Raw genomic sequence first — 12,318 nt, 5'->3', positions numbered from 1 at the left:
TTGTCCCGAATTTGGCACTAAAAGGCAGATTTATTTGGAGATCACAGAATTTGAGAAATGGAGAAAATGTCTATCTGGTTCAGTAAAGGGGTATTCTTCTGGGATTGGGACTGAGGCCCATTCTTCGAGCAGAGAAGAGGAAATTTTACCCCGAACCTGTAGCCACAATCTGCAGGCTTCTTCCAAACCTGCTAAGTTTCTGATTTTCATGAGGCTAGATTCCCACCCTCCTAATCATCACTGAAATTACAGTAAACATTGAAATTTCAGCTTGGATCCTCAGAGGAAACCGGATTTTTCAGTCTCTCCTCGCAACCTGTCCACCAAACCTCAACCATTGAGCTTCCTGTAAGAGCTGGCCTAATGCATGCTGTTTGCTGACATTATGCAGGTGTGATCAAAACATCAAAACAACTCAGCCCTCTTGTTGAGGGTATGAGGGTGGATGCTGCCTGCTGGTTGTTCCATGCCTGCCCTAGCTGAAATTAGACCCAGTTGTGTTCTCTGTGGTAAACTGATTATTCCTTAGCCTTACGAGTGAAATTAAATTTCACATTTTGTGTGCTTTGCAACTATATAATTGTAGCGAGAGAGTTGAATTCGTCATGGGTGCAAACTAGTAAAAGGCAAGCTCGGGTCTGATGTTAGGCAATATCTTTTGACACAAAGGAATGAATGCATGGAATAATAATAATCTTTATTAGTGTCACAAGTAGGCTTACATTAACACTGCACTAAAGTTACTGTGAAAATCCCCGAGTCGCCACACTAGGGGGCCTCACGGTAGCATGGTGGTTAGCATCAATGCTTCACAGCTCCAGGGTCCCAGGTTCGATTCCCGGCTGGGTCACTGTCTGTGTGGAGTCTGCACGTCCTCCCCGTGTGCGCGTGGGTTTCCTCCGGGTGCTCCGGTTTCCTCCCACAGTCCAAAGATGTGCGGGTTAGGTGGATTGGCCATGCTAAATTGCCCGTAGTGTAAGGTTAATGGGGGGATTGTTGGGTTACGGGTATACGGGTTACGTGGGTTTAAGTGGGGTGATCATTGTTCGGCACAACATCGAGGGCCGAAGGGCCTGTTCTGTGCTGTACTGTTCTATGTTCTATGTTCTATGGCGCCTGTTCGGGTACACAGAGGGAGAATTCAGAATGTCCAATTCACCTAACAAGCACGTCTTTTGGGGCTCGTGGGAATGAAAGTGGAGGTAAAAACTTATTTAGCTGTTTAAAAATTACTTAAAACCTCGTTAGGTGTTCAGCGGTCTAGGTTTCCAGTGATGTGATGAACTAGATGGCCTGAATGGCCCACCTCATTAGTACTTATCTTTCTAGCATCTTTTGTTGGTTCCTATTCACAGATAGATTTTGCTCAACATGATTTGCTCATCAATGTATTGAAGTGCCTTTAATTTGCCTCTGGTGCCATACCATGCAATTAGTTGTGCTAGTCTTTGTGAATTATTTTATGTTGGGAAAAGAAATATAGCACCTTTCACAGCCTTACGATACCCCAAAATGTTTTACAGCCATGTAAGTACTTTTGAAGCATAGTTAATTCAAATATATTCCAGAATGGAAGAAATATTGTAAGAGGGGGAAATAACACCCATGACTAAGTGAGGAAGTTAGAGATAACATAAAGATAAAAAAACTAGGGCAGATCATATTGCAAAGGCCAGCGGCAGGCTAGAAGATTGGGAAACCTTTAAAGATCAACAAAGGGTTACAAAAAAATGTAACAAGAAGAGCAAAGGTAAATTATGGGCAGGGATGGTGGCACAGTGATTAGCACTGCTGCCTCATAGCGCCAGGGACCCAGGTTCAATTCCTGCCTTGGGTCACTGTCTGTGTGGAGTTTGTACTTTATCCCCGCGTTTGCGTGGGTTTCTTCCGGGTGCCCCAGTTTCCTCCTGCCGTCCAAAGGTGTGCAGGTTAGGTGGATTGGCCATGCTAAATTGCCACTTAGTATCCAAAAGGATAGGTGGGGTTACTGGGTTACAGGGATAGGGTCGGCGCGTGTGTCTAGGTAGGGTACTCTTTCCAATGTTTGGCGTAGACTCGATGGGCCAAATGGCCACCTTCTGCACTGCAGAGATTTTATAAGATAGTTGCAAAAACTATGTTGATGAGAGGGAAAGTATAATGTGTTAGCCAATGGCATGGTAGTTGGTCAAATTTCCTAAGGAGATTTTAATTATGTTACTAACTGTCTGAGACTTCAAAGCAAATGGAAAACTCTTTAATGAGTGCTCTAATGAAGGACATCTCGTCTTAGATATGTTTTTTTTCATCATATGTCCTCCTACACCATTTACTTTCTTGCCAAGGGCTTGGTGGGGAGGAGTAATGGAATGCACCCAAATCAACATCATTGCTCCTCTAGTTGCTAGGAAACACTCAACAGGAGCTCCTCATCTAATCTCCCTCTCCCAACATTCAAATGCCTGGTCTCCATGTGATGCCTCCCTGCATTGTGCAACTCAAAAGGGGGACAGAGCAGAATGTAAGAATTTATAGCTAAGTCCTCTCGCTCTTTGGCACTACCGATCAGTTCTTCAAAATGGAACTAAACATTGCCCCTTTCATTATTGTTTTGAAAACAGTTGGAAGACTTAAGCCTTTTCTGTGTTAATGAGTGCCCACACATGTAGAGCACTGACATATGGCTTCTTACTGTTAGGCTTTGAAATTATAATTCCTTGTCAGATGTTTCCAATTTTAAATCTTAATTTGTGATTGATTTAGCTTGAAGTTTCATTGCACCGCTGATATATTTTAGATTCTGATTACCTTTCAGCGGAGTCCACATGCATAGTTTCAGGGTTTTTAAACAAATTCAGCAAAGTTGTTGACATCAATTAACACTTTTTCACTTTTGATTTCTTAAGTTTTGTGATCGATCTGTTCTCCACCTGAAGATGTCTTGTTCCTCCTGGGCTATGGTTCTGTGGACACCAGACACCTATATTTCCTCTTCCTCCCCTCCTCCATCCCTGCCGACCAAGTAGCTGTTCTTTATGCATAGGTTTCAAGAGTAATTATCTTCAAACTATTGGGCTCCAAGGTAGCAGAGCGTCCAAGCACATGCACTCCCAGCAGGGAGTCACTGGATAGTGATCCGGGATATGAACCTTATGATGCAGACAAACTAGAGCAGTCACCGCTCTCAAGCCTGTGTTGTTAGCTATGTAAAATGTGGCAGTGTGTGAGTCATGCCCAGCAGGCAAAAACTATGCTTATCCCAATACAGTTCCTTGAGTTCACCTAATTTTAATCCTATTGCTGAGCTCCCCATGCTATGAGTGTAACTCATTGGGAGCTCAAGACTTGGGCTGGGAAGCTATTGTGCTGCTATAGAATTCAAAAGGTTAATGCGGACACTTAGACTTAAAATTAGTTTACAAGCTGGGCAAAATATATTTTTCAAATAAGGGGATTTCTGTCAGGGCCGCAGGAGTGCAGGGATCCGAAGGATTTTCCACGTAATCTGTGGAAGCGCATCTACATAAAGTCCAGAATTATGCCGGCCCAAGGAATGCAGAACAGCAGCAGTAATAGGAGGTGACCACTATGATCGCTCATGCATGATAGGTCCTTCCCACAAAATGTTTTAATGACCTTGCAAGTGTAAGCAATTCAGTTGGAATCCTCCACATCTTCCGAGAATGAACTGAGCTAAGCATAACTACGACTTGCAGCATTTCTCGCTGTCTCAGTCACTATTAGTGTGCATCTGGGGAATTGTGCATCTGGGGAATTAATATAGTTATTACTTTAAGTATTTTGAGTGAATTTAACAGCCTGGAGAGATTGTCGACAAGTGTATGGATCTCCAGCCATGACCTTTCAAGTTCCATGAGGTAGATGCGATGAATGGAAGCCTTAGAAGCTGAAGAGAGTGAAGCATGAGGGCAAATACTAATGGTACATTTGGGATGTAATTCTGCTATTTTTAATCTGCTGCACTCCACATTTAAAAAAAAAAATTATAGAGTGCCCAATTTACTTTTTCCAATTAAGGGGCAATTTAGCGTGGCCAATCTACATAGCCTGCACATCTATGGGTTGTGGGGAAAAACCCACGCAAACACGGGGAGAATGTGCAAACTCCACACGGACAGTGACCCAGAGCCGGGATCGAACCTGGGATTTGAGGAAGGTAACTCATCCAACGCCCAAACAAGTGGAGTTGGCTTGCAGTTAAGTACCTCACACAGTTGCATTAATCTCAAGAATATCATTCATATCTGCCATCATTTCAACCATCATTTGTCAAGTAGTTTTATAGCCGGGTGTCCTTCCTGTCGCCAACTCTTTTTATTGTGTCTGGCTTTGGGACTGGTACCAACATACGCTGACTTGCCTGCACCAATGGTTAGGGTATGGAAATGGAAATTAAGCAACGGTTTAACTCTGGTTGGAATACTTGGAATAAGTGCAGTGGAGAGTTATAGACAGAAAAGTATCACTGAAACTGAAAGGAAGAATCTGCAACACCATCCTTGCTATATAGTGAAGAAACCTGCCAAAGATCAAGAAGGCAGGAACAATGACTGGGTGCTAATGTGATACAGATGCTGCGATGAATGTGAGGAGTAATGTGTACTAACCCTCACGACACCGATGGGGGTGACCCGAATTATAACCCCATGGGGCTCGTGGAATACGAGCTTTCCTCACAGATGGGCAGAGACCTGTGGCTTGAGTCACATTGTTTCACAATCTTCTCTCTATCCGCATTAATTCCAGGCTACCACATGGAGCTTCTCGCCCAAATGGGCGCTATGTAGTTCTTCAAGCAGATATTCTATTCCTGGTATGGGAATGACCATTCTCATACCCCAACGGATGACACCCATCCTCGCAACTAAACTCCTCTTTCCTCACCTGATGAAGGCTTCATTTCCTCTGAAGATTACTCATTCCGCCATCCATGGAGTAGCGACGCTTAATCTTCGCTAACAAACATAGAATTATCATAGAATTTACAGTGCAGAAGGAGGCCACTCGGCCCAGCGAGTCTGCACCGGCTCTTGGAAAGCACCCTACCCGAGGTCAACACCTCCACCCTATCCCCATAACCCAGTAACCCCACCCAACACTAAAGGCAACTTTGGACACTAAGAGCAATTTATCACGGCCAATCCACCTAACCCGCAGATCTTTGGACTGTGGGAGGAAACCGGAGCACCCGGAGGAAACCCACGCACACACGGGGAGGATGTGCAGACTCTGCACAGACAGTGACTCAAGCCGGGAATTGAACCTGGGATCCTGGAGCTGTGAAGCAATTGCGCTATCCACAATGCTACCGTGCTGCCCTTGAATTTAAGATTATAAATTGCATCAGGTGTCATGGTGGGATTTGAACCCATGCCCTGATTTGCCTGGCCCACTGGATTACTAGTCCAGTAACATTACCACTGCACCACCATCTCCTCCGGTCGCTATTAGTCCAGTTCTTTACTTGCTGCACTGTCACAGATAAGGGGCTGGATTCTCCGATTTTGAGGCTATGTCCCCACGCCGGTGTGGCAACGGTGGCATTTTATGACAGAAAGAATGGAGTAAAACGGCCACCGATCCTCCGTTTAGCTGGGGGCTAGCATGCCGGCAGGGTAGAGCACCCGGCTCTAGCTGCCGATACGCCGCCGGCTGCTCACGGACCCGGCCTCTGAGATAGTGCCCACCGCCCCCTTTGGGCGAGGCCTGGACTACCCCCCAACAGTGCCACGAGGCCCTGGCAAAGTCCCTCCTGCCTGCGGATCGGCCCTCCCCTGACTGTGGCGGCGCTGGAAAGAGTCCGCAGCCGCCATGCCGAATTCCCGACGGATGAGTCTAGAGACTCGGCTGGTAGGGGGCAGAGGATCAGGGGGCGGATCTCAGACAACGAGCTGAGGCCGTCGATACGTCGTGCATATGCCGCTTTGGAGGGGGCGGAGCATCATGAAAGCGGCGTCTCCTCCGATTTCGTCGGAAATTTTGATTCTCCGGCTGGTCGCCAACGGCAAAATCTTTTTTGTCCCAATTAAGGGACGGTTTAGCATGGTCAATCCACCTACCCTGTACATCTTTTTGGGTTGTGGGGATGCGACCCACGCAGACACGGGAAGAGTGCACAAACTCCATACGGACAGTGACCCGGGGCCGAACCCGGGCCTTCGGCGCCATGAGGCAGCAGTACTAACCATTGCGCCACCGTGCTACCCCACATTAAGAAATTCTGACCTGAACAGCAAGAAAGATAATAGCAAGAAGGATAAGTATAAACACTACGTCAATAAGAACAAGTTGAAGCAAACAACATTTTTAAAATCGGAAAACTTGGGAAGATGCCAGTTCTTGGTGTTGTGCAATAATTGTTGTTCCCTGATTTAGGTAAGCGGGTGAACAACAAAACTGCATTGGAAGGAAAGTTGGATTTGTCTCAGGCCAGGCTACGATAGCACCCTGACAATTTAATTAAGGTAGCTAAATATTACCCGTCACGTTCCATAAGTTGACACAGCTTTGGCTCACCCAAGTGTTTATTAACACTGTACAACTTTATAAGGATGAATCTTGTTAGTGACATTGCTCTGGATATTGAGATCAGCGGTGAAGGTATTTGCAGTTCATTATACTAAAAGCTGTCGACATTTCACACGTTTTGGAGCAGCAACTTGCATTCCTCAGACGCCTGGTCCAGCCTGCTGTCCTCTGTATGTGATCCGTGCTATGTGAGCAGGGCTCTTCAACTAATCAAATTGAGAAATCCTCACTGAGACACAGTTTAATCCAAGTATAAACGAGAATATTTAATTTACTGTAAAAGACAGGTATAGAAAACCAAATAAAGTGAAGGAAAAAACACGAAGGCCCTCTATCCCTCACCCTCCACACATCCCTTGACCTATCCATGGCAACTCATGTCCTCCACCCACCTCCATGGCCCCTCCTACCCTCCATGCCAACCCATACCCCATCCATATCCCCCGGTCCTAAATAGTTCTTTTGCCAATTTATGCCAACCCATGATCACCTCCACCCGTCACACTTTGTCATTACATGGGCTAAACTCAGGAGCCATGCTGAGATTAAATAAATATAAGGTTCTAAGTATCTATTACAAATTCCACAGTATTAAAATCAACACTCTCTCGTTGATAAAAGCCCATTCAATATGTTTACATTTCTTCAAGTATTTTATCACTTAAAATAACAAACATTTATATTTATATTCATAGCCCCACAGACAGTTAATCCCGGATTAAGCACACGAGGCTGTCTTTCAAACTGAATTTACAGGTTTCCCACTGTGACAATGACAGTCTGTGGAAGCAGTCAAGTCTCTCCAAATCTCCAGAATAGATCTTTCTGCCTGTGATCAGTTTAGAAACTCTGAAAAATGAGGGAAGCATATTTAGGCAGTCATTTGAAAATTTCCAACTTGGTGAAGCAGGGAGACGTGACTTATTGGAAATTGGGAGTGATTGTGGGATTGTGTCCTTTAAAGACTGCAATCCTCGGGAAAGTCTAATGTAATGTACATGTATGCTGCGTGGTGTTTTTGATTGCGTTAAGACGATAATAAGGGTTATCTTTTCAGTAGTTCAGATTACTTGTTGCCTACTAAGTAATGTTCAGTTGATGTTGCTTTTAGTATATTACAGTAAAATTCTTAAAACTTAATCTTGATATGCAATTCTTTTAAGTTTGTCACCACAAATTCAAGTTATTTTTTTAGAAGTTATCAGCCTCTGTAACAAGTGTGTCTACAGCCTGGATGAGAGCAGGGGTGGGGGGGGGGGGGGGGGGGGGGGGGACAGAGGCTCCACCTACTCAGACATCCTTTGCCCAAAGGAGAGAGAGTAGGCAGCAAGGGAGAGACGCTTGGGAATCCATATATATGACTGGTCCTGGAACCTGCTACAGTCACTTACATCCTCGGTTTCCAGGGACAATCCTCACCCTCATGCCTGCTGCAGAACTAGCAATGACCACTGTTCCAGGTGCACTGCCATTGCTGGAGAGCTGCTGTACTCTGACCAACAGCTCTCTGAGCAGGAAATCTCCCCCTGCAGGAAATTGCTCTTAGTGAAGCCAGGAACCTTAATGACAGCAAGCGGACTGTATAATTGTGATTTAATCCCGTCACTCTCAAAATTAGACGAGATGGGGTTGTCATTGGTTCTCCAGCCAGTGGACAGGCCCACCACCATGATCATTAAATTCTGCCTGTTGTTTTCAGTGATATAAGACCTAATGCACAGTGAAGAAATCACTTACGTTGAGTACATGAACCTTGCCTTTTCCAGCAAGTTTTGTGCTGTAGCTTCTCACCCTTACAGAGACATGACAGTGAATTCTATTAGTAAGATACTCGTGTGGTGCACTTCCATAGAATCCCTATAATGCAGATGGAGGCCATTCAGCCCATTGAGTCCACACCAAACCTCTGAAAGAGCATCCTACATAGGCTCACTACCTCACCCTAGGTGCGGCACAATGACACTGCTGTCTCACAGCACCAGGAACCCGAGTTCAATTCCAATCTCGGGTGACTGTGTGGAGTTTGTACATTTTCTCCGTGTCTGTGTGGGAATCTTCCGGATGATTTGTACATTCTCCCCATGTCTGCGTGGGTTTCTTCCAGATGATCTGTACATTCTTCCTGTGTCTGTGTGGGAAATTTCCGGATTATTTCTACATTCTCCCGTGACTGTTGTGTTATGCTGCTTCGGATAACACAGGCTGCTACTTGATGCAGTCTTAACTAAAGGATGCTCCAGACTCTGAAATGAGTTCAACGTGTTTATTGAACTATTAACACAGTTCTCAAATGAGTTCAACTCTCTGCTAATCTAACTGTAGTAACTCAGTCAAACTGTACCAGCTTGCTCTAAGCCTCGTGCTGGGATGTGATGCTGCTGATCAACCCTGTCTAATTCTCTAGATGTCTGTGGAAAGAGGCAGGGTGTGAGTGCCTCATCCCTTTTATAGTGTTCATGTCATGCCCCCTTGTGATGATGCCACCTCTCAGTGTCCTGACTACCCATTGGTTGTGTCCTATTCTGAGTGTTCATTGGTTGCATGTTTGCATCTCATGACAGTGACTGCGTGGGTTTCTTCCGGATGACTTGTACATTCTCCCCGTGTCTGCGTGGGTTTCTTTCAGATGATTTGTACATTATCCCTATGTCTGCGTGGGTTTCTTCCCGATGCTCTAATTTTGATTTCCTCCCACAGTGCAAAGATGTGTAGGTTAGGTGGATTGGTCATTCTAAATTGTCCCTTTGTGTCCAAAGGATAGGTGGAGTTATGGGGTTACAGGGATAGGGCAGGGGAGTGGGCCTAGGTAGGGTGCTCTTTCAGAGGGCCGGTGTATACTTGATAGGCCGAATGGCCTCCTTCTGCACTGTAGGGATTGTATGATTCTATTCTATCCCTGTAACCCTATGCATAGATCATGGCCAATCCACCTAACCTGCACATCTTTGGACTGTGGGAGGAAACTGGAGCACCTGGTGGAAACCCACACAGACATGGGGAGAATGTGCAAACCCTACACAGTCACCCAAGGCCAGAATCAAACCTGGATCCCTGGTGCTGTGAGGCAGCAGTGCTAACCAAGTCACCCTTGCTTTGGAGGAGCAGCACCAAGTGGGCACTCATTTTCAAATTTCCACTTTTATCGCACATGTGGAGGCTGGATATTGTCTTTGATTTACTCCATAGTATCATTGAGCACTGTTGCCTCAGCATTATTCTTTATGCAGAATCTGGGCGATTACATCTTTTAACTATAACATTGAAATCAAGATATGAAAGGACTAAGATTTTTTTCAACGAATCTGATTGTACATTTTATTGGAAATAAAATAAAATTATGACCAGCATACAATTTCTAGTAGTGAGTATTTCAGAAACAGTCCTTGCTACTGCTTTATTCACTGACTCTTTGATTATTACATTTACAGAGTAATGCCAGAGGCAATCCTGATTCAGTCTAGCATTAACCGGAGAGAGCTAGATTCACACCTCAAGTAATAACAATGAAATGTAGCCATTATTTTACTGCCAGGCTTCAGGCATTGAGCTTTCAACAAGGCATGTACTCTGGCTTTATCTACTATTAGTCAAATAGGAAATTATATTCTTGTATGTGTTTATTGTACTTCAGTTGAATCAAAATTAACCACATTTTTTAAAGAAGATCCACTTCTGTCTAGTGAATGAGCAGTAATGCTTTCCTTTGCCTGAAATAATAATTAAAATGTCTAATATTCCGAATACTGCTAATCTCTATATGTCCATAAATTGCAACTTTTGACAGTTCCAATTGTGTGACCAAACTATGTGGAACTATTCATAATGACATTGAATACTTTGAGGATAAACAAATGGGTGGCACGGTAGCTTAGTGATTAGCACTGCTGCCTCACAGCACCAAGAACCCAGGTTTGATTCCAACCTTGGGTGACTGTGTGTGTGGAGTTTGCACGTTCTCTCTGTGCCTCAATGGGTTTCCTCCGGGTGCTCTGGTTTCCACCCACAGTCCAAAGATGGACAGGTTAGGTGGATTGGCCATGCCAAATTGCCCCTTGGTGTCCAAAAGGTTGGGTGGGGTTACGGGGATAGGCTGGGGACTTGGGTAGGGTGCTCTTTTGGAGAGTTGGTGCAGACTCGGGCTGAATGGCCTCCTTTTGCACTGTGAGAATTCTATGATCTTAGTGAGGTGGACATACAGAGACTGCAAAGGGATATAGATAGGTTAAGCAAGTGGGGCAGGTAGAGCATCATGTGCGAAAATGTGAACGTGTCCACTTTGGCAGGAAGAGTTGAAAAGCAAAAGGTTATTTAAATAGAGACTGCAGAATGCAGAGGTACAGGGGCATCTGGGAAGCTTTGTACATGAATCACAAAAAGTTAGCTTGTGGGTACAGCAAGTTATCAGGATGGCAAATGTAATTTTTTTTTATTGCTGAGGAGGATGGAACCTAAAAGTAAGAAATGTTTTTATACAATTGTAGAGGAGATTGATGGGGCTGCACCTGGAGTACGGTGTAAGGTTTTGGTCTCCTTATTTAAGGAAGGATAAACTGACATTGGAAGCAGTTCAGAGAAGGTTCACTCGGCTGAGTCCTGGGTTCGAGAGGTTCCCTTATGAGGAAAGGTTGAGCCTATACTCATTGGAGTTTAGAAAATGAGGGGTGATCTTACTGAAAGAACTAAGAATCTGAGGGGGCTTGGCAGGCTAGATGCTGAGAGGATGTTTCCTCTCACAGGGGAATCTAAAACCAGGGGCACAATTTATAAAAATAAGGGGCCTCCCATTTAAGATGAGAACTCCCAGAGTTATTAGTCTTGGGAATTCTCTCCTCCGGAGTGCACAGGATCATTGAATACATCCAAGACCGAGTCAGATAGGTTTTTGATTGACAGGGGAATCAGAGGTGATGGGTACACATAGGAAAGTGGAGTTAATGCCCCATTGGATCAGCCATGATCTTATTGAATGGCAGAGAGGGCTCAATGGGCCGAATTGCTTACTCTTGCTCTTATTTCTTATGATCTTCAGAAAGTCAACAGTAAAATCATGAGGGAAAAATATATTTCTGTAAATTATAAATAAGGGTGGGGATTCTCCGCCCCCCCCCCCCCCCCAGCCCCGTTTTCCGGCACGGCGTGCACCCCCGCTGGCGCAGTCGGCCAATGGGACTTCCCATTGTGGGCCGCTCCACACTGTTGGGAAACACGTGGGCGTGGGTGCACTGCCGACGGAGGATCCCACCGACAGAGAATTCCTCAGGTGGTGTTTATCATTTTGTCAACTCTGAAATGTCAGCATAAAAGGAGACTACTTGGGCATCATGCCACTGCTGGCTGCCCAACATATTTACGCCAATCCAAAGTATTTCTCTCTGCTCTTTTATATTTCTTTCAGCCTTTCATCTAATCCCTTCTTAAATGTTGTGCTTGACTCAGCTTCCACAGTAATTTATAACAATGCATTTCAAATTCATATAATCCACTTTGTGAAAATCCATTAGTGATATCTGTAATATTGAGGATTTTGTGTTTTATTGAAAAGATATATTAATATTCTGTTGCTACTCACAAAACCCCACCCTGATCTTCAGTGAGCTTCCACAGAAAACGTGATTAACAATCGCTTCGGTGCTCATTTCTGCATCCATGGTTCTCTGCTGCCCCACCTGCTGGGCGAAATGTGTTACTGCTGGGTTGCAGTTATTTTTGACGATCCTTTGCATTCGGGTTTCAATTATTTATATTTTCATTTGTTTACAAATTTCAACTTCGAGGTTCTTGAGTATGATG

At 44.7% G+C, this 12,318-nt stretch overlaps 1 protein-coding gene across 3 annotated transcripts in view; it reads left to right on the top strand.

The window, feature by feature from the left end:
• Positions 1 to 12,318, top strand: part of LOC119969538 (DEP domain-containing mTOR-interacting protein-like) — an 83,281-nt gene that overhangs the window by 57,376 nt on the left and 13,587 nt on the right. Inside the window, exon 10 of one of the 3 annotated variants that reach the window (XM_038803269.1) lies at positions 9,957 to 10,211. The exons of the other annotated variants lie outside the window; for them this stretch is intronic. Within the exon in view, the coding sequence (XP_038659197.1) occupies positions 9,957 to 9,989 (33 nt within the window). The 3' untranslated portion in view covers positions 9,990 to 10,211. Of the gene's footprint in view, positions 1 to 9,956; positions 10,212 to 12,318 lie in introns of those variants that run through there. 3 annotated transcript variants of the gene reach the window in all.

This window comes from Scyliorhinus canicula, chromosome 7, assembly GCF_902713615.1.
Source record: "Scyliorhinus canicula chromosome 7, sScyCan1.1, whole genome shotgun sequence".
NCBI classification, from domain to species: domain Eukaryota; kingdom Metazoa; phylum Chordata; class Chondrichthyes; order Carcharhiniformes; family Scyliorhinidae; genus Scyliorhinus; species Scyliorhinus canicula.
This window is presented reverse-complemented; position numbering and strand designations above follow the sequence as displayed.